The 24660-nt window shown below is 31.8% G+C and overlaps 1 protein-coding gene across 2 annotated transcripts in view; it reads right to left on the reverse strand.

Annotated features, from left to right (window-relative positions):
- Positions 1-7630: 7630 nt before the first annotated feature.
- Positions 7631-24660, reverse strand: part of LOC134706665 (neuropeptide S receptor-like) — a 52778-nt gene continuing 35748 nt past the window's right edge. The window contains exons 1-2 of one of the 2 annotated variants that reach the window (XM_063565799.1): positions 10549-10762; positions 7631-9424 (exon numbers count right to left, since the gene is read on the reverse strand). In XM_063565799.1, the coding sequence (XP_063421869.1) occupies positions 8238-9383 (1146 nt within the window). In that variant the 5' untranslated portion in view covers positions 9384-9424; positions 10549-10762 and the 3' untranslated portion in view covers positions 7631-8237. Of the gene's footprint in view, positions 9425-10548; positions 10763-24660 lie in introns of those variants that run through there. The other variant, XM_063565808.1, reaches the window with a different exon arrangement.

A 24660-nucleotide genomic window follows, 5' to 3' on the forward strand; every position in this document is an offset into this window, starting at 1 on the left:
GTTAGTGCAGTTATTAAGATTTCACTTTTATAAATAACTGACAATGAAAAGTCACTCATGTATAGCATTTCATAGTGCATAGAAAACCATGTACTATGATTATTAGGGGATAAAAACTGACATTTCATTGGACGAGAAGGGGTGAGTATGTTCTAAGACATATTCAAATATCGCTCTTGCTTTTTATTTGAACGATTATATATTTTTCATTTTGGCAATGTAATGCGAAAAAAAAAATCCTTGTACCCTATTATTTCGATGGCTGTATTTTACTTGCTCACTTTTATATAGCTGCGATCATATAAACGGCCTTACGTTAAAAAAAATAATTTTTGAACCACAGTTTTTTACTTTTAAAAAATAACTGTCCACAAAGTTATAAAAAAGTCAAATATAAAAAACACCGAGCTCCTAGGAAAATATAAACGGGAAAGCCCGTCAGCAAATTGCAAAATCAAGAGCTCAAACACATGAAAACAAATGGATAACGTATCGGCATTTTAATATAATAGCATTATTAAAGTTCGAGATTGCAAGTTCTCTACGTAAGTAAGTGCGTCACTGCTTGTGGTGTCTGTTTGTTGTTGTTTTGCGCTTTTTCTATGTTGTGGCGACTATTATATTATTTTTTGTTCGTTTCTATACGATGTGTTTTTTTGATGTACTTCTGTCAGTTTTGGCAGTTGTTATCAAATAGTTCGTTTCTATGTCTGCTGACATTTGTATTTGTTGCACACCAATTGTCCAGTTTTTTCCTCAGTCTTATAGTTGATTTTGATGTCAGTAAATGTTGAATTTAAGACATAAGAAAGAAGCAAAACTATAAATACTAATTTTATTAACTTATTATCGTAACTATTATGTTCTAATTCGCCAAGCTTAACCGAACATAAATTATTTAGTCAATAAATCTCAACACATGTATACTATAGGAATGAGCTCTCCTTGTGAGTAACACACTTTATTTTTTCTTCAAGCATAAAAAAAACATTTAATATATTCATATTTCATTATTCATTCAAACGTCCATCTGCATCTAATAACTCATCCAAGAAAATCACACAAGTTTCCTCAATACAACAAAGTCCGTATCGGGACTCCATCCCACTAAAAATCAAAATCAACAACAATCTACAAAACACAATAAATACATTTTTATTACAATTTATCTTGTCACATTATTAAACTGTCTAACTCAAATCTATCAAAGGGGGGATATGTATAACGAAACGAAAGGTATGCTACTCGGAAAGGCAGAACATCGAATAACTAGTTATAAAAATATCTATTATTTATAATAACATTCTGCACGAGAATCATGATCCTACCCTCATACAAACGGGTAGTATACCTGCATTGTTACATACAATAGCCAATCAAATCATACAATGACAAACCAGGTATGCAACCATGTGCTCACCAACACGGGTTGAACATAAACAAACACAGACATGTGCGTCCGATACTATTAATAAATATATTTACATTGTTGTTTCATAATCTGATCGGTGATAAAGTACTGATTTTATATTTATTTTTCCACATTTAGCCTGTACCTCCACAGTTCAATTGAAGGAACAAAATACAGTTTTATACTCTTATTATACTAGTTATTGATTTGTAATGTCTTTGATGACCATTCTTATTTCGGATATAAGAAATCATCTTCTTTAAGCTAGACATATTAGACAATATTACCGTTTCTTAGTACATATACAACTACAGAAAATATTCTTTATCTCAGTTTTAAATGTTTTATCAAAAAATGTATAAATGAAAGGGTTAGCAATATAATTGAAAATGTAGAATTGATTCACAAACATGACACTCAATATTTCCACATCGGTTGCATTATCAAAGAAAGAGGATGGAACTATTTCTGCAAATGTGAGTAACATTTTAGGAATAGAATCAATAAGAAACGTTAAGGTGATGATCAGGCACATTTTTGTAACTTTACTGATTATCCTCTGATGTGTCTTTGGTTGTTTCTGTCTAACTTTTTGGTGGTTTCTCAATGAATTATTTTCGTGATCCCTTGTTATTTTGTTAGATTGTTGTTTGTTGCTTGAAAAAGCAATGCTATTTTCAGGTTTTAGTTCAGTGTTCAGCGTTGAAATTGAAGTCCCCTGTCTTTGGTTTTCAGTATTTTCTTTTTTTCTTTGTTTCTGCGATTCGAAGTTCCTTTTATCTCTCTTATTTAGGTGCCTACATGTTTTCCAAGCTATTAAACAGTACGGTACAATTAATAATCCACAAAATAGGATAAAAGCAACAACCAAAACAGCATCATAAATAGAAGACACAGTACCAATTATTTTCCCGCAGATCTTTCCAGTGATGTTTCTGTTATTACTTCGAAACGGGACTGAGCCATATGCAATAAGTGATGGCCCTGCGAGAACACCTGATATAAACAAAGCGCTTATCATAACTATTTTTCTCCATTTTAATGTCATTATAGGACCATTTGGCCGGCAAACTTTCAAATACCGTTGAATTGCAATCATTACAAGAAGGCAAACACCCATACAAATGATCGCAGATCCCAATAGCCCTCCAATTTGACAGAGAATATCAAACTCATTCGTAAAAGGCATTAGAGTCATTGCTAGTCCATTCAGAGAACAAATAATACTTCCCAGTAAATTAACGACAGCTAGATATGGTAAAAAGTACTGACCCTCTTTTATAATTTTCCTTTTGAATCCATAGATATACACAACAAGACCATTCCCTGTCACTCCTGTGATTAGAAATAAAATCAGAAGAATATCTAACGGAATATATAAACGCACGAAGTAGGCATTCCAATAATCTGTGTCGTCCATTGTCGTATTATTCACGTTCATTGTGGTATTATTCACGTTCATTGTCGTATTATTCACGTTCATGGTCGTATTATTCACGTTCATTGTCGTATTATTCACGTTCATTTTCGTAAAAGTCAATGTCATAAGTAAGTAAAAGAAGGTGCTTTTAATGTCTTTTCTTGTGAAGTTACTGCACAACTTATACACATATGTACAAAAGATTGTGTTCTAATAACAATAAGTCTTTCGTGAAATTCTATGACTTGAAATTACTGATATATTTCTATACCCTGCGTGGAGTTTTAAACTTCCGGGAAGTAGTTAACAAATTATGTTTGTTTTGGTAACTAACGACACTATTTTGACAATATAATGGAATTTTATACAGTAAGATGTTCAGCCATCTGTTATTTTTATGGTCGGAAAATTCCATAAAACAGTCAGCAATATGGCGGTTATAGTCTGTATAGTATGTACCTTATTTCCCCTTTTATTTATCTAATGTAAAAGTTCGGTAATTTAATTAATACTTTTCTCTAATTCTAACCCGATTTATACCATTCATTACCTGCTGATTATTTTAATTATAAATCCATGTGTGGTTCGATTGACCTCAGACAAGACAGTATAGGTAATATTCATTGTAACGACATATAAGAGAACACTATAACACGTTATAAGATGATTTATTTACAAGGTTATGGTACCTTCCGATAAACTGTTTTTGAAAAAAGGAGGACACTTTCTTTGTCATACCATTGTTCATCAACGTTCTACTCAGACACTGATGACTGTGTACAAAGCATGAGTAGCAGCTGAAAGCTCTTTAATACCGAATAAGAATATCCAATAAAAGTACGCTTTGTATATCCGGATTTTCTTATTATATTCATTTAAAAAGAGTATTTGCTTGTATATTTACATAGTTGGCTTGGATGTTTTAAAGGGCTATGAATAAAATAACTCGATAAATAAATTATTGAAACGTAAAGGATAGTTAATTTAAAACATCCGGGATAATATGTCAAGTACAGTAATATGAAACGAGTTTCTTGTACTCGCGTATATTATAATTTTAATATTATAAATTATATGTATTATAAGATATAGAACGTATCATCGACAAATAATATTTCGTTCAATTATTGTTGATCGCACGCTCAGTTTAAAAAGCTCATGTTACTTGTCAGTATGTATATATGCAACCCGACTTTCCAAAAATATTACTTCACTTTACTTTACTTTACTTTAAGCTAGAGAACTGTCGAGATTATTGACAATGGTCACCGGATCGCGACAGTGATAAACGATCATAACAGAGCCCGTGGAGCACGGGACAAATAAGTGAATCAATAAAATAGAGATGATTAATTTCATAATACCAAAAATAATGTATCATACTATGTCCACAAACTCTTACACTTTTAATTCGTGTTTATTAAATGAAAAGAATCTGAATGGCATTTTGGACCCATATGCAGCAGAAATACCTTAGCTTTAGCCCACAAACCCGAATACTTGGTGCACAAATACACATCATAAGATCAAAAGGAACAGGTCAAATAAAATGTTTCAATTACTCAACACGAAACTTTTGGATTGTAACATGTATCAGAATTTTTTTTATAAATATTAACTGATAACACAACATGGACAAAGAAGAGAATAATCAATGTTCAAATATTTATCAAAGGTACCAGGATTATAATTAAGTACACCAGACGCCCGTTTCGTCTACAGAAGACTCATCAGTGACGCTCAGATCAAAATAGTAATAAATAAGGACAAACAAGTACGAAGTTGAAGAGCATTGAGGACCCCAAATTCCGAAAACTTTGTGTTAAATACGGCTAAGGTAATCTACTCCGGGGGTAAGAAATTCCTTAGTTTTTCGAAGAATTCAAAGTTTAGTAACAGGAAATTTATAAAAAATAACCATATAATTGATATTCATGTCAACACCGAAGTGCCGACTTTTGGGCTGGTGATACCCTCGGGGACGAAACGTCCACCAGCAGTCGAATCTACCCAGTGGTGTAAATATTTATTAAAGGTACCAGGATTATAATTTAGTACGCCAGACGCGCGTTTCGTCTACATAAGACTCATCATTGACGCTCAGATCAAAATAGTTATAAAGCCAAACAAGTACAAAGTTGAAGAGCATTGAGGACCCATAATTCCAAAATGTTGTGCCAAATACGACTTAGGTAATCCACTCCGGCGGTAAGAAAATCCTTAGTTTTTCGAAAATTCAAAGTTTTTTAACAGGAAATTTATAAAAATGACCATATAATTGATATTCATGTCAACACCAAAGTACTGACTACTGAGCTGGTGCTACCATCGGGGACGAAACGTCCACCAGCAGTGGCATCGACCTAGTGATGTAAATATTTATCAAAGGTACCAGGATTATAATAAAGTACGCCAATGCAAAATGCTACCACGAAAAGTTCTGTTTTAAAATATGTTGGCTTCTGATTAAATCTTTGCTTGATTTACCTCAAAGGATTAAGTTCGGTAAGGGCCATATTGGCCCGATTATAAAATTAAATTGTGTAAGATAAAGATGTTTAACGTTATATTAAAAGCATGCGAGAAAGTAAAATTTTACTTTTGTGTTAAAGTTTTATTCAAAAGCGTTGATTTTTACATCCAAACAAGGTCAAATAAGAGATTTTGACGAATTTTGACAACATTAGCCGGATTTCAACCAAATTATGGACCAGGAAATATGGAGCGCAAAGTTAATATTGTAGTAAATTCTAATATGACGTGCTTCTTTTGATTTGTAAACAACAACGTATGAAAATTCTCGATATATCTACCTTAGCCCAGACTCAGAAATATACATTATAATGGATGTTACAATATACCTCCCACGTAAATCCACGTGTATTTGAACCTTTTTGGTTGATTGTCGATTTTATTGTATTAGAAATTGTAATAAAACAAAAGACAAAAGAACTATTATTATTATTCGGGTGCATAATAAAAAGAATTAATATACTGCAACAAGTTGTGTTTATTTCCTAAATATAGTAATACAGCTATATTTTGTGCATTGTCAATTTCATCATGGAACAGTTTCTATACAAACAGGGGTTCATGAAGGGTTGAAAATAAGCTTGCTATTTATGTTACGATTTTAAAAGCTCTCAATATATATACTAATTTAAGTTGCAGTATTAAAATAATATAATTTGTTTTGTAACCATAGAAGTTCGTATAATATTGTATTAAAATGGAATTCTGAGGTAGGTTTTGTTTTGTTTTGTTTTCTATATTCTATTGCATTATTCGCATATTAACTGATTTCAGCGAGTCAACATGGCAGCTCCTTTGTTACGAAATGTTAATTTTGGGTTTGACGGTAGCCTTAACTTTGACTAGTTAAAATTGGTTCAAGAAGTAAAATAACAATAATACTAAACCCCGAGGAAATTGGAAACGGAAAGCCCTTAATTAAATTGCAAAATCAAAAGCTACAACACATCAAACGAGTAGATAACAAAATGCGTATTTCATTTGGCAAAACATAAACAGGTTTGACCCACCATTTGTTTTCCTAAAATGTCTTGTACCAAATCAAGAATGTGACAGCTGTTATCAAACATTCCGTTTCTGTGTATGTTGGCGTTAAATTTGGTTGCAGTTCAATGTTAAGTTATTCCGTTGGTTTCCCTCAGTTTTAGTTTGTATCCCGGATTTGGTTTAACTTAATCAATGACTATTGAAAAAGCGGTATAATACTGATGCCTTTATCCATAGGCGAACATAAAAGACAAACCCTTCTTAAAGATTTCACCTAAATTCACCTTGAGCTTCTTAAAACTCCACAGAAGGCATTCCTGTTTAAAGACTTGGATTTGAAAGTTGAATGAAGTATTAACTATATTATAATGTTTAGAGCCGTGGTGTAGTGGTTAGTGCATCGGACTACTAACACGAAGGTTCCTGGTTCGATTCCCGTTTGGGATGAAAATTTCAGGAACTCAATTTTCGGCTCTCCCTTGACACCATTTGCGAGTATGGTCTTGAGGAAACGATGATAGTCCGTCGGACGGGGACGATAAATGGCTGGCTGGCCTTGTTAAGAGAGAGCCACATCTCTTGCACGTTAAAGATACCCTTGTAGATTTTCGAAAAAGAGTAGGCTAATGCCGCTACAAGGCAGCACTCGCACCCGCAAAGTGGAAAGGGATTAATATAAGTTGTAAAACTTGTTTCCCAATCCACTATAAATAAATATGTTTAAACTTATAATGTTTCATGTACACATTACTTGTTTTATTACAAAACTTTCATTATTTGTCCGTTATCTCTTAGACAAAGATTGAATTGGCGATCATGCGTATGTCTATGTGTATTATATATAGCTAGCTCTTCGACTTCTTCGACCTTATTTTCCTAATCGCATTTGCATTTGCAGGTGCAATTCGTGAACATCTAAATAATTGTCTTTTGTTATATCTTATTGTGCATTTTTTTCAAAATTATTTTTGACAGTTGAATGTGAACTTGTGTAGATATCTGTTACATGTATAAACTACTTTTATAGACTCGTATCTTGTTGAGGCATCTTATCGACTGCTAGTTTTTTGACGTTTCTTGACTAATGACCCATTCACCACCTTTATAATCATATTCATCAATACAACTTTACAAAACTTTACGTTTAATCATAAAGATTATGATATGTATTATTACATAATAAAAGAGACACTAGAATCAGTTTATTTGACTTATATAACAAAAGAACAGATTTTGTATTCACATCAACATTCTTGTATGCAACATATTGCAGCCAAAAATTTTCCTACATATGAATGTGGTTCTAAAAATTTGTGGCAAAATCTGATAATGATACTTTTGTTTCCAGTTGTGTATGACATGAGAAAATGTCAGTTCCAGGTCCAGAATATAACAGTTGTTATCCATTTGATTAATGTGTTAGAGCTTTTAGTTTTGTCATTTGATTAGGAGCTTTGCGTTATGGATTTTCCACGGAGTTCGTTATTTTCTTTACTTTACTTTTTACATGCAATAACATTAAAGCATTAACGTAGATGTATAAAGACAAAGAAAACATGAGAAAAAATATCTTTACTGATATGTCACAAGACTTATATCATATGAACCTCTGAAGGAAAGTACATGATATAATTTTGATACATGTTTAATTCTTGAATGAAATGAGCGTCTGTATGATCTTTTATCATACTTCCCCTTTTGTTCACTCAATAAATTATAACTATACAGCCAGACAATTGTTTTTACGTGTTTATCACCGACATTGGTAAGATTTTATAAAATACCTTACAACAGAAAGCTGACACATTGTCTGTTGAGAACACAACCTGAACTTGATATTTTTTTGATCATGACAACCTATAAACATTACAAAACAATCCAATCCAATTAAGAACAATTCTTAGTTAATCTTTTCACATCATCTCTAAACTGTTGATTTAAGAAACAATATATTATCGGATTGATGGCATTGTTTATAAGATACGATTTCACACAAAATTTAATGCCAATATCCGCTGCAGCATTTAAATTGTCTTCAAAATCAGTGACAAGAGTTCGTACCGCCATTATCATTAAATAAGGAAGATAACCAATGATAAAAGCCAATGTAACGGCACCGAGTATAACTGTAGTCCGAGTCACTTTAATCCTGTGTTTGTTTTTATTTTTACGACTGACACTGCCATTGCTCGCATCTGATCTTTCTGAATTAGTATGAGCTGCCGGATTATGTTCATTTAGAAGATTTGCTTTGGGTTCGGGACAGTTGTCATGTTTTGTTTCCTCTCGCCTTAGTGACGAACTCATTTGGCGTGTTATCGCTTTTCTTTTCTTTACAAATACAATGATTCTGGAATATATAATCCCAAAAAATACAATACAAAATATAAAATAAATACACAACAACCCATTAAATAGTGGTGGATATATTGTCTTTCTCATTGACTGTTCGATGGAACAGTCAACTGCATTAGCACCATGAATATTGACACTGACTTTACTAAGCCCTCCAAGAATTGGAACAGGCCATGACGTCACAACCCCGATGATCACAGCAGCGAGACAAACTTTCTTAGCTTTTTCACTCGACATGTGTTTTCCTAAGTTGCATATTCGATTATAACGATCCACTGCTACAGCTAAAAGAACTACAGTTGACCCGACTGTTGATATATATTCAATTGTTCGTAAAACTTTGCAAGCAATAGGAGAATAAAACATATATGGGTACCGTAGATCTACTATTTCACTAGGCATACCGATAACACAGTTAAAAAGATCAAGTAAAGCCAATGTTAAAATAAAATAACATGCCGATGTCTTCTTTTTGTTACTAACGTAAACAAAACACACCAGTGCATTTCCTACAATTCCTGTCACCATTAATAAAAATATATAAATTATAACAGGAAGATACCTTAACGCCATTTTATCGTTTAGTTTAATCAATGCACTTTCTGAATTTGATTCATTAGAAACAGATTTAGAGCCATTCATTGTTACATTATATCCCACTGATTGTGCCATTTCCATTTTTGTCGAATTTATTCCTTAGATGATTGAATCTGTACGATCTGAAATGAGAAAGTTAAAGAATTATTAGGATGTAACAACATATTGGTCGATATCTATCTTTTGGACGGAAGTATAGGATACCTCATAGTTACAATGATTACTGTGGCGATGAAGCCTATGTTTACTAATAGACGTTTTTATTAAGTTACAAATGCTAGGATAGTGATCAATGTAAAGGTTCGTGACATTGCACTGAACTGGACATAATTTATTTCGGAGTTTTTTTCGGACAACATCTCAGTATGCTTTGTTTCGCTAGTACTTAATACAGCGATATTTATTCAATTACCGACATATCGCAAGGTTCTGTAAGTAAAATCATCTTTTGTTTTATGTCTGTGAGTGTTTTTGGCTTTGACATTAATAGTATGTAATCAAATGACTAGATAGAAGTATGTGAGTAATTACATAGCACACTAGTAATACAATTAACATTAATTAGATACTTCCGAAGCGCTTGTATGGATATAATTTATCAGGAACTTCTTAAAATAAATGAAAGGAAATAAATGACTAATAGCACGGTTACTACTTAAAGTATAATTCTTAGGAGATCAACATTGAGAGTCTACTTATAAACATCCAATAAAGTGAACACAACACTTAAGAAAATTAATAAGAGAAGAACATTTAAAAACAATAACACAACAACTTCATAAACATATTGTCATTTTGTTCTACTAGGATTGTTATACCACTGTCCAACGTTAGGGGAGGGTTGAAAATTGGTTCATCGGCATGTTTAATCCCGCTACATTTTTTATGAGTTAATCAGACCTGTCAAGCAAAACGTCGGGTGTCTAGTTGGAGTCGCTGGCTGCTGTGCAACATAATCATTATTTGTTTGATGTTATTAGCTTGAATCAAACGTTATTTTCCTTTTGATTGTTGTTTTATTCACGTTGCGTATTATATATTAATATATCATATGAGTGTTGCTCAATGTTTAAAGCTCTGCAGTGAACTATTATTAAATTAACGTATTATTGTTTTATTGGCAATTATACAATAGCTCCGTGTTTTGTTACAAAATAGAAAATAAAAGTACAAATAAAAAAAAGCGAATATATATAATAAATTCAAAAAATAACTGTGGTTTGTAATTTTGATAAAAATAACTTACTTTCATTGTGTTTGAAACAGTTCCATTCACACTAACTACACAACAAATGTATATTTCTAAAAAATGTTTTACCATTGACAATCGATTGATGTCTATTCTGTGTCAACGTTAACGATTGTACGACTAGTACATCCCGTGTGAAATATCACCCAAGTGAGGTGAATAATAACGGAAACTAATCGTTACATAGTTCCCGCCAATCATCCAATCTAATAGTCAATCTTTACATTTGATCACAAAGACATTAAATATCTAATTACTGCAATGCACTATGGGATCTGGCGATAATCTGAAGTAAAAAATCAGCGCGAGTGAAATCTTTGCTTTTGGCATGAATGCTGTCTGAATAGATTGCTTATAAAGTTAGAATCTAATCAGAAGTACATTTCATCAAGCTTTTAAAGAAATCATTTTGCTATGAAAGCTGACAACCTTTTTCTGCCGTATTTTCACTTTACCCTCTAAAGGTAAGTCAGGGGTATAGCGAAATTCTGAATTGTACAGTTATGCTATCACATGTCAAAATCTTTCCAATCCGGTACAAATGAAGTTTAAATAATAGAATTCAAACAAAGTATCATTTTAATCAGGCTCTTAGTCTTTTGGTTCCTATGTTTATATGTGAAATTAAATTGCCTTTAGACAAGAAACATTTATATTCAATGATAGAAACATAATAAAACAATTAAGTAAAATAAACAATGAATTTGATGAGTACTATAATTACATTTAATGTTACATTTAACTATTACAAGTCAGTTATGATAATATAGCTTGATCAATTATGACGAAATTATGACGAAATGAGGTTGGTAATTTGCTATATTACCCTCAATTACCAGTCAAAGAACAAGATCTAAAAATATAATAGTCAATTATTTAAGGAATTACTGTATTACGTTTTATGTCTTTGCAGAAATAACATAAAAAATGTTGTGCACACTGGATAGCCCGCGTAGCTGGTTATTTGTTAGTGTGCTGACTTTTTGTTTTATGTTATTTCGAATCGACAGAAACACATTACAGTCATTCCTTATAATTTAATTATAATTTCAATTTTGTTTGTTCTAGTCGTACTTAATTACAATAAAAAAAAAGTTAGGGAAATTTCTTCTTGATTTTTTTTTAAACAAGAATAAATTGAATAGGAGTATCTTGTGTTGTATCGATATTGGTCATTGTCTTTTCAATAATTGTCTTTTTTATATTCTGGGGATTGTCTATACGACATATTTCAGAGAGAATGATTCCTTGTCATAGTTTTTCATTATAATTAAGGGCAACACGAACAAGCCGCAATACTTGCTTCAATATTCAGAAAACGGAGGCTTAATAGGTTTGGTTTGCCAATGGTGTTCTTAGAGTTATTTTTTTTAATGATTGATAGTTTTGTTTAGGTAATTGAAATATATTTTATGTATGATGCACTGGCATACCACGAGGAACAGAAATAATCTAAGTGACACTTAACAAGAAACGTTTTCACCGTTTTTCGTGTTTCTGTTTCCTTACGTACGTTACATACATTTTAGTTAAACATTGACTTGATGATGATGTAAACTGGGAACTCCCAATATGTATTCCTCAATATTTAAGTTTATGTTACGACCTTATTATATAAGTGTTAAATTTTACCTCATAATTAGGTCTTTCCACCTTTCCGTGTGAAAAGACCTATTGAATTTGTTCTGATTATTTTTTTTTTCTTTCGCCTAATTTTTTTCTTGCGGTGTAAAAAATGTTTCAAAAGATGTCGCTTAGTTTTTTTGGTATATGATATCATACAGTCTATCGCTTTTGAAACTCACCCTGTTTATCCGAACACTTTTCTTTGTAAGAGTTATCTCCCCAAACACTGTTTTTCTTGTTATCAGATCTCCTCCGCAACCGTAGAAGAAAGCGACAAATTTATTTTTCCAAATTGCTCGTTATATCTTCAGGATGTTAGTTTTTATTTTGACCGAAGCTTTACGAAGACTCCATATGAGAGTAATTTCCCCTTTTGTATTAAAATAAGTGACATAAATTTGTAACTGGAAAACCATAAGTGATAGAGGCCTAGGGTCTTTTGATTTGATGCCCTTGGTCAAAAAGTATGAAAATGAGGTCAAGGTCATGTTGAAATTTTTGATTTTGGCTTGTTATCTCTTATTTTCAGAAATCCTGTAAGATATCGACCAAATATTTTCACAAAATGTGTGTTACGACATGGCGTAACACGTAAATTTTAGTTAAAAGGGTAGGTTAACATTTGATGCGACTTTTCCCCCTTTTATATCTTATATTAGTTGTATGGTAATATAACTCATTATCATTATAAAGTAAAGGCTTAGGGTCTTTTGATTTGACGTCTTTGGTCCAAAAAAATGAAAATTAGGTCAAGGTCAAAGGTCAAAGTCAAATTCTAAATTTTGATTTTGGCTTATTTTCACTCTTTTTCATTAACTTTGTAAGATTTCGACAAATTATTTTTACTAAATTGTTAGTTGCGACATGTCGTAACTTATATATTTTGATTGGAAGGGTGCAAAGAGAATAAATGGGAGTTTTTGCCCCTGTTATATTTAGAATTATGCGTAAAGTGATATTACTCATGAACCATACATAATACAGACCTAGGGTCATTTGATTTGGGATCCTTGGTTTATGAACTGGAAATTGAGGTCAAGGTCATAGGTTAATTGGACGTTCTAGACTTTGACCTTTGCTTGAAATTCATATTTATACATCATTAAGGCATAGGAACTGACATTTTCAACTGAATTTTAATATGTTCATATCAAAATAGATCCTTATTTATGGAAAGACCTTCAATTGTTCTTTGAACAATTGGTTTTTAATTTGTTGCTTGTTTTTGTTTTTGTCCAAAGATGATACATTCTGTTTGCCTGTTCAAACAGTCAGGGAGACAACATATAATGCAATTACAAACGTAAATACGTACAGCTTTTAAATGCAAAACGAAGAGACACAATTAAAGAAAGATATAATCTTAAAATAAGCTAATGTCGTCACTTCAATTCTATATTAACCAAATGTTTTACAACACATAGGTACTTGCCCGCAATACATGCTTTATAAACAACCACCGTCATCAAAATAAAAAAGTTTGGGAGCAAAAGTATCAAACGTTGTTTTGTCTTAATAATGAGGCTACACAAACAGAACTATTTTGTTTATCTCCCCAAAACATAACAGACTGTTTCAAAAGCAGCCGTTATCTTGATTTAAACCGCGATCAATAGATTAGGAAAGTTAGCAAGAAAGAAGACTTTAGATAGATATAGGAAGATGTGGTATGAGTGCCAATGAGACAACTCTCTATCCAAATAACAATTTATAAAAGTAAATCATTATAGGTCAATGTACGGTCTTCAACACAGAACCTTTGCTTGTTCTTAGTTTCCATTAGCATTAAGTGAAGTGAAGAATGATGTACACCCGACCCCGCATAGGAGGAGAATATAATATTTTTGACTAAAATAATTTATGGCCGATTGGCAGCTATTTTCAAAATATTAGTCGTTAACGTCACCTGTTCAGTAAACTTGACCCGCAACAAATTCCAAAAACAAATAGCAGTACATGAGATTTAAAAGCAACATTTACAATACAAATTCAGAGAGACACAATACCAAAAGTTTCTTTACGTAAATAAATGACATACCTAAGTATTCATAACAGTACCAGTTTCCTAGAAGCCTACCTATAACAAATATACTGAAACAAGACATAGACGCAGTTTCATAAATTAGTGGTTTTTTTTATGATTGAACATGTTAGATCGCATTTCTGGGATTTATATATTAATTTTGCATTGCCACAAGCAAATCTGCAATACGAATTATAGAATTCATTTCAAATAGAAATAAATGTATGAGTTTATTGTAACTCCTAGCTCATAAAACTATTTTAAGTGTTACAGTTTTACTTGACAAAGCAGTCTATCAATAGTAAATATTATGTAATTCTGCTTTGCATAGCGTATGTTACAGTTGTAATATAAGTAAACACGAGAATGTAACTCTATTGAATAGGCCTTATATTGATTTCGTAGAATTCAATAAATGATTATGATTCATACATTCACTTAACAAAGTGGTTTTGGGATACGGGCATATGAACATGAATTGTTACTTTTCCTGAGTGTTTTCCTGTAGTAATGTTATCGAGTTCGTGAATATACATTGTGTTAGTGACACCTTAAACAAAAAATAATCATGTTCTAAGTAAAGTTAGGGACCTTGTCAGTGGTATGCAATATGTTGATAGGATTATTCTGTAAATGTCATATTTTTGTTTCTGTGTTTTCAATTACAACTTGTACAGACTTCAGACGAATACATTTCACAGTATATAAAGAAATCTGTCTTTTGTTGAAGACTTATAGATTTCTTCTAGATGTATTGATTTTGGTCATTGGATTACTAAATCATAATAGTATCCACACCATCTTGATTTCAAGATTAATGACAGCCCAAACTGTTGAAAGAGTTTTGTCAGATATAAAACATATAATTTTTAAATCCTGGTATCTATGGTGAGTCTATTCATAGCGTTTAATCACCGTGTAGAACGCCACATGTAGGGTGTCGGCTATGTCTGAATAGGGGTGGCAGTATCGAAGCGAAGAACAACTGTCAAAGTAAGTTCAAGTATCAAAATTTCTTTTTTTTTAAGTAGTTTTTTTATCCAGAAATTTGCATATGAAGCCTCAAAATCTGCAACACGGAAAACAAGGGAGAGGTTTTTGAGAAAACAGAGCATTGAAAACAACTGATTTTGCTTGCAGGAAATAGATTGTGTTTCAGTTCCTTCCTTGCAGTACATTATATGGTACCAAGAATTCTAAATGAAGAAATTTTGATACTTGAACTTACTTTGACAGTTTTTCTTCGCGTCGAAATTGCCACCCCGTGTCAAACATAGCCGCACCCCGCATGTGGCGTTCTACACGGTGTAAATATCATTCTAATTATTTGCATTCGAATTGTAAAATAAGTTATGGAGAATACTAGTCCATCGGAATTAATAGCTTCATTTAAAACCCAATTCTAACGAAGTTTAATATTTCTTAGTCGTAGAAAAACCATTGGTTTTGTTTTTTCTAGTTATGATTGGGAAATAATCGTGCAATTTGTCAATTATCCCCGATATCTTTATGTAAAGTTATGAAAATACTGCTGATTTTATCAGTCATAATTATAATCTTAAATGTCAAAAAAGGTTCAAAACATGTTTTGTCGCTGTGAAAATCAATTATTCCATTTGATTTATGATAAAAGACATTAAATCACATGTTTCAGATCGCGTATTAATGTCATGGGTATGTTGATGTCGTATTTTATTTCATTCTACCGTTTTCCAACTAGTACGTCGTTCTTGTCTCATTTGATCGTACATCATTGCCGAGTAATTTATGCTTTTTGATTCGTGTAATCATACGCTTTCTTTTTATCTAATCTATGAATTTGTTTAAATGTTATTAAAATGTTCTCTGTATTACAAATGCCATTGTCTTTGGAATCAAGAAAACGCAAATATTACCCGACAAACATTCAATTAATATTTGTTTACTATTCTTTCAAAATGTATATGCAACTGAAGTATGTTAAACTGGCATACTTAAATCGAACCATTTTTTTGTTAGAATTTTTATATGAAATTGTTATCGGTATTTAGAGGCAATAAAAAAAATCAGAAAATAAATTTGAAAGCAACACATGATGTTTAGGATTAAGGTTCCAATTTCAAACGGACTTTAATATTTTCATATATTATTTCTTCGATTGAAATTCATTTGAATGAGCATGTACACTTACTCGGTGATCTGTATGTCTATTATTGAGTCTTCCTGGCATTTAACATAAAACTACATGGGTTCTTGGACACTCTTTTGTAGAGAGATAACTTTACAAAACCATCACATTATTGATAATTATTCAAGTAACTAAGGCGTCAATACAATCTACAATTTATATTCATAGTCTTCTGTTAAATCTATCAGGGTATATATTTTGTACATCCTGAAATGTCATTATTGTCTTTCTAATGTGCGAGGAACTGAAAACAAGTTAACATTCTACTTCCTTTAATAGATAGAAAAGAAATTAATTACCATATCGTTAGACGTGTTTACATTAAATCCGTTGTATGAAACATTTGATAAACACAACATTTCATCCGCTGAATAACAATTGTGCGAATTTGTAAAAAAATCAAGTAGAATCAATACATGAAAAAAAATATGCAGCAATTCAACTGAAAAAAAATTGATTTGAATATCTCAAGATTTTTTGACAATATTAACACCACACATTTTACCATTTTAATTTTATTATTTTGAAAAAATTATATGTCTGACAAAAGCAAAAAGGGACCGCAAGTAAAGCAAATTCAAAATTGAAGTATAACTTTATAAATGAGTAGATAACAATAGTTTACCGATTTCCAAATCTCATAAAACGATTAAGGAAGTAACTAGGTAAAAAAAAAATCCGGGGATCATAACTTAATTGAACAGAAATCGAAATATAATAGATCATGTTAGGCAAACAAATAAAAAAATGTAAATAAGAAAAGGCGATTGGTTTCCTGATTTAGATGTATACATAATAATGATATGAAATGGAATAAAAAGGAAGAGTTATATATATGAAAATATTATCCATTTATGTATCATACCGATTCCCACAAGGCGATCACATTACTTAGACCATCACTTACAGCAATGCAATCAAAATTAAGGGAACATGTTCATGTACACAAACAAATCCGAACTTGATAACGTCTAATGCTTAACTTTAAACATACAATTTCAGAAAACGGAAAGCATCAAGAGTAGCAAAATTTTAGAATACGAAGATAAAAAATTATTCGAGGACTCCGTTTGTTTTTACTAACTATCCAACAGCGCAAACAATATCTTTGGTGTCATGCTGGTGCATTGAAGATCAGTTGAAAACCACAAAATATACCGAAATCTTTCCCTAATCTCTATGATAGCTTTCAGGTAACGGAATAACCTTTGAATTCTGCTGGTAAAGAAGCTTAAAAGTAGAGGACCCAAAATAAATATATTTGTATATCAAACCACACATTAGACCACCGCCTTAACAATATCACAAAGAAGCAATACTTCCACGATTTTCTGAAGAGCATTGAGGACCCTAAATTCCTAAAAGTTGTGCAAAATACGGCTAAGGTAATGTATGCCTGAGATAAGAACATCCTTAGTTTTTCGAATAATTCATACTTTTGCTAATATTTAATTCATAAAAATGACCATAATTATGATTGATATTACTTTGTAACTTTACCTTGAATAAACTCGAAAATCACGTTACTAAATCTCCACGAAATGGAACTGAAAGGGTTAAACGAACAATTTAGTATCTGTCAAAACAAGTAAGTGTACTGTATACATTAACGCTTTCAGTAATGAGCTTTGTTTGTGACGAGTGCGTCAACGGTATCGGAGGGAAAGTCTGACTTCCCTGTGTATATATTGTTACGATAACATATTTATGATTATCATATTGTACTATTATATATTACATTGGAAAAAAGATCCATTGATTTTGTTTTTCATTTTGCGAACGTTTTTTGTCGTTCCACAAAAAAAAAGGCTATGATGCTTATGTATAAGATTTTAACATAAAAGACGTTAAATGTAAATTTATCACAATGTCGATACAAATAAACTGTTATATTTGAAATGTATGTTAAGTCTTTAAAAAATTAGTACAAACACATGTTCTTTAAATGTTTCAGAATACAAGTTATCTTGATAGATTATTTTTTCTTTCAATAATGAAAATAAAGGATATGAATTATCTTTTTCTACACCAGATGTGGTGTTCTGCCAAACAAATGCACAACCTTGATATCAAGATAGCGTCTATAGATTCAGTTTATAAAATTTTATAAAAAAAAAATTATGATTATGTCATAAGTACAAAGAATTGCTATTGAACGATTTTCAGATCAGCCATGTATTACGACTTATCTTCTATAAGGTATTGATTTAAGTTTCTAAAAAATGCATCAAAGTAAATTAGAAATTACGTGTCAACTCGACCTCAAGTAAGTGTACTACAACTTATCTTACACCGAATTAACTAGTTCCGTAACTACTATTATCAACTTTTGTAATAAATCATATGACAACTATGGAAACAACTTTTAGTTTCAGTGTATAACATTCTTTTGGGTGTTTTTAGATAAATAATGTGATTTTGGTGGTCTTTTTATTTCGGTTGACAACTTTCAAAAACGCGTGCATTTTGAACTATTAAAAAATTTTGCGTTTAGAATTTTATTCTTTAACAATATTTCTTTATTCCTTGTAAATCAACAATTGCGGCACGACATATAGTTACTTTCTATGCAAAATATTGTGCATGGGAAACGCCTACAAATGACTTATCAGTGACGCTAGAATCAAACATTTTAAAAACCAAAATAAAGTACGAAGTTGTAGATAATTGGGGATAAAACAAATCCGAAGTGTTTTTTGAAACAGCCGAGGTACTGTTTCCCTATGGACAGAAATTCCTTAGTTTTTCAAACTTTCAAAGTTTTATCACTGGTTAATCTATTTCATAGGTAATTCAAGTTCAAATGTACTTTACATGTTTTAGAATAATATCAATCTGGATTTTTCAATCAACAATATAATATTCTGCTATATATCAGCTGTGATGTTCTGCCAAATCAAGATAGCGTGTATATATTTAGTGCATTTTTTTTACAAATGTATCACGATCATTAGAACAAGTACAAAGACTTCAAATTGAAAATATATTTAGATCAGAAATCATGTAGTAATCCTCTGAAAGGTATTGATGTTTTTGTTTCATATCTAATAAACATATCAAAGTGAATTAGAAATCACGTATCATTTTCTTCTGGTATGTGTTCTACAACTAATCTTTAAGTTCTTTGACCTATTTTCTTTGCTACTACAAATTTAATAGAATTACCATTACCTTTTGGAATAAAACATATTTGGAGAATAAAAAATTCGTTTGATGTTTCGAATGAATTACGCGCTTCTGAAGGTCCTTTGAATTTGGTTAACAGTTTGACTATAAACCTAAACCACCAGAAACTGTTGGGTTCAGCATTTATTTTTTTCACTACAGTACCCTAATCGTTGCAAACCAGCAATATACAATTATTAAGTTGGTGAGTGCAAAAAACAAATGAAGCATTTGGAATTAAGAAAATCTGAAATGGATATTTTATGGAAATAATCTTTATGAAGCCCAAAAATGTCAGTATTCACCTCAGAAGCTAACAAAACCTTTAAATAGACTTATTTAGAAAGGATATAGTTACGATACTGTTATCAGGTCATTAAAGATTGCATATTTTGGCGTTACTGTTGATTCACTTATAGGGTCTTTGCATCGGAACTAAACACATTTCTTATTAATAAACCAGTTGTTGCTATGACACAGGTTATGTTCTTCTCATATATGTCATGATGGTATGATACTAAACCCCTCACGGGGAGGATTCTGCCTGATATTCATATGATGAAGACATAATTTTTCAATTAGTTTAATTGAAGTCTGGAGCTGGCATGTCAATTAACTGCTAGTAGTCTGATGTTGTTTATGTACTATTGTCTTCTGACAACAGACTCGGACTTCTCTAGAACTGAATTTTAATGTGCGCATTGTTATGCGTTTACTTTTCTGTATTGGCTAGAGGGGAGGGTTGAGATCTCACAAACATGTTAACCCCGCCGCATTTTTGCGCCTGTCCCAAGTCAGGAGCCTCTGGCCTTTGTTAGTCTTGTATTATTTTAACTTTTAGTTTGTTGTGTACAATTTGGAGTTTAGTATGGCGTTCATTATCACTGAACTAGTATATATTTGTTTAGGGGCCAGCTGAAGGACACCTCCGGGTGTGGGTATTTCTCGTTCCATTGAAGACCTGTTGGTGACCTTCTGCTGTGGTCTGCTCTATGGTCGGGTTGTTGTCTCTTTAGCACATTCCCCATTTCCATTCTCAACTTTATTACAAGGTTCCGTTAAGGTATTATATTCATGGGGTAGAACATTTGCAAGGTTTTAAACAGTTAAGTTAAGTCAGGAATATGGCAGTTATTTTCTATTCGTTTGATTATTCCTAGCTTTTGATTTTGGCATTTGATTACTGACTTTGCAATTTGAATTTTCCGTGGAGTTTTTACATTTTTTCAAAAATTATTAACATTGCAACAATTATACATGTCAACACAGAACTACTGAATACTGGACTGATGATATCATCGAGATAAAAACCTTCTCATGCAGTAACAAAGACGCAGTTTGATTAGAATTGATACTAAGAAAAATTATATCAGGATTGTGTTGATTATTTTCCCATTTGCACTAAACAATATTTCGATATCTTTTAATCTTTTAATTTTTCACTCATGCTTTTAATCAGTAGTATGTTTAAACAACCACTAAATTTGTTTTGAAAGATAAACAACTGATTCTTATAAAAAATATATTCTTCACCGAACTAAGCATGATAAAGTATATACCTGGTACAACAATTTATCGTCTTATTGACAGTTTTATTACACCACCATTAGCTTGGAACATTGTAAATCTTAAACACATTAAATATTTATAATCCTGGAATGAATATTGTTAATCTTGAGTTATTTGAAATCCTCTAAGGAAATGTAATATTTAAAAAAAAAATTATCTGTCTTAGCTCTAGCCGTATAAAGTACTCATAGTAAAGATTTAAGACTATAATTACAAACTTATGAATCGATTGTAGAAATCAAGGAAATATTCTATTAAGAAGTGTCATATTTTTGCAAGTAGAACATATTTCATCAATCAGTTGATGACATTGACAATGAGGGTCGATTGAAAACAAAACTTTACGACAAAAGAGATGATTTCAGCTTTCCAATTGTTAACTTTTAATTTCTAAGTAGCAACATTCTAGCAGCACCTGCATACGGTGTATATATCTCCCAATTGATACGATATTCCCGTGCTTCCTATCATGATTTTCTTAATAGAGAGTTGTTGCTCATAAGGAAGCTTTTAAACAAAAGTTCGAAACTGTGATGTTGAAATCATTTCTTCGTAAATTTTACGGACGCCATCACGAGTTGGTTGACCGTTATAGAATAACTGTTTCACAAATAATAACGGATATGTTCCTTACGTCGTAACTACAATCCCCTTTCATGAATGTGACCCTCCGAATGAGACGATTTACCGGATTTGTTATCTTATAAGCAACACGACGGGTGCCACATGTGGAGCAGGATCTGCTTACCCTTCCGGAACACATGAGATCACCCCTAGTTTATATGGGGTTCGTGTTGTTTATCCTTTAGTTTTCCATGTTGTGTCATGTGCACTATTGTTTGTCTGTTTGTGCTTTTAAATTTTTAGCCATGGCGTTGTCAGTTTATTTTGGATTTCTGAGGTTGACTGTCTCTCTGGTATCTTTTGTCCCTCTTTTGATGAATGCTGTGAAAACTGTCCATATAGTTTAGAGTTTTTTTCTTTCTTGCTATATTCTGGAGGTTTTTGCTTGTAGACTTGCTATTCTTTATGACATATGCTGTTTATACAACTATTACTAGTACTAGTATCCTTTTCCACTTACGATGACAATTTTGTAAGGACTGATTTTGAAGCCATCTTCGCTAGCCAAGGTTACGATCTACTTCCCTTAGCGGAGAGGAGGGAAGTTGATCGTAACTTTTGGCTAGCAAAGATGCTTTGAAGCATGCATAAAAGGAGATAAAGATAGACTGCAACAATCAACATAAATCATCAAAATGTTTAAATATGATAGGCCTTCACACCATGTGTCATAGTGATGTATAACATGTTCCGGACCATATGCATGCATAAAAGGAGATTAAGGCCAGACTTACATTAGACGGAAACAATCAACAAAAGTCATCAAAATGACAAAAAGTGATAGGCCTTCATACCATGTGTCTCTGTAATATCATTGTGATGTTTAACACGTCAGTATTGGTTGAAAGGGTGATGCATTACATATTGGTAATAAACTCACTGGAATGACTAAGACCCTATCGAGTCTAATGTCTAATAAAGTCGCTAAGGACTTGGTACAAGACGAGAACGGACTTATCCCATGTCTGAAAGTTATCTCAGTACGTTGACCAAACTGTTTGAGGAAAATGCAACGTATCTCTAGCTGTATTTTGTTTGATAAATTCATAAAATTATCATCTGAATACGCGAACCTATATTTTTTCATTCTTAATTTGTAAGTAAAATCGACAATACAATGGAAAACATAAGATATTAATTACGAAATCTTGACGATTCTTTCTTGTTAAGTAAACCATCTAGTTTATACAATATGTTTGTATGATGATACCTTTCAGGTTAAATTTAATGTTTTCATATTTCTCTGAAAATACAGCTATCGTTACATTTATCTTGGCTTGATGGACGAGAAAAAACGATTAATTATTCTGCATAACTACAAAAACATTTAACTATCATAGTTTTACATGATAATAGCTTCAATAATGAACCAAGAACAAAAGTTTGGGATCAAATCAAAGTGTGTCGAAATAAGATAAAAATGTTGAATAATGAATGAAAGCAAATAATGTTAATTACAAAATACTGCAAGGATATAATATTAATATAATTAGTAACTCAAATAACCTACCATGTTTACTGATTCTCATAGTAACAAAAGTCGATATGTTTACTAAAGTGATATTGTACTCCAGTATATTAGAAAACTAGAGATTTATGTCAATGTTTACCTTCTACGTTATCATTATTTGGACAATATTGGAATTAACCTATTTAAAACAAAATTGTCGTGAAATTGATAAAACCAATATCATTATGATATGGTCATTAGATTATACAGCTAGGGAAACCTTTCATGTGTATAATGCACAGGTAATATGTTTTAAACAAAGAAATTTATGAATTTACAAATATCGCGGAAAAAAAAACACAATTTAAAAACAAACACATCGAAAAGACAAACAATCAAAAGCTAAAACAATTATAGACAGAAGATTAAAAAGAAAGACACATGATATCAAAGAATATTCAAATTCATATGTCGCCGACAAACCGACAACACTGAGGCAATAACAAAACAGTGTTTGAATATCCCCGCGTTGCATATCTTCTGTCTGTCAAAGAACTATAATAATTGATCAGCACTATTGTACGAACTCGCCTAAACAATTGCTATATAAATCTTTGAAATAAATTCTATACATTCTTAACAAGAATAGTACACGTGAGAATGGACTGTCGGAACATTAAAAACAATAAATCTTGCAAACAGACTAGGCAAAATAGTACGATTATAATTCTTGACCGAAACCGTGAAATGAGGGTTGTGTTGAGATGAATTGCAAAGGTACAAACACTATGTCTAACAAACGGTCAATTGAAGATACCCGAAAGAGCTTTCAAAAGGTTCTGTAACATACATGCACCTGGTCTAAGTGAGGTACATGATGTTCAGTAGTTGTCTTTAGTTGAATGGGTTCATAAGTGTGTCTGGTTTTTGATGTGATGAAGACCGTATTTTCACCCATAATGGTTTACTTTCACAAGTTGTGACTAGGATGGAGAGTTGTCTTATTAGCTCTCATATCACATTTTTTTTTATCGATCATTTTTTGCTGACTGTAAATGACGTCTTTAAACTGGATCCAATGGATGATGCATGTGCACTGATTGGTATTTTAGTCTAAGATACATGATTGTTTTATTAGTTTGTATTGGCTTTGAACTAGCTTTCAATAACTGCGAAATTCGTATTGTATGATTTTTGTTGTTGTTATGGATGTGTACAAATACTTTGCTACGTCAACTGAAATGATTTTTTGGTTTGTAATGATCTGACGAGTAAAGCCTATTTCAACATTTTTTGGTTTAATAATTTGTAATTATGTTGTGCATGCTAAACCACCACTGACCAATTAAGATAGAGAAAAGTGCGCTCACAAACATGCTTAACCCCACCAGATTCTCTAAATGCCTGTTCTCAGTCAGGAACATGTAGTTCAGTCGTTGTCGTTAATTGCTGTTTGATATGTTTGTTTTTCTTGAATTGATTTTT

Source organism: Mytilus trossulus, chromosome 1 (genome assembly GCF_036588685.1).
Source record: "Mytilus trossulus isolate FHL-02 chromosome 1, PNRI_Mtr1.1.1.hap1, whole genome shotgun sequence".
In the NCBI taxonomy this organism is placed as follows: Eukaryota; Metazoa; Mollusca; class Bivalvia; order Mytilida; family Mytilidae; genus Mytilus; species Mytilus trossulus.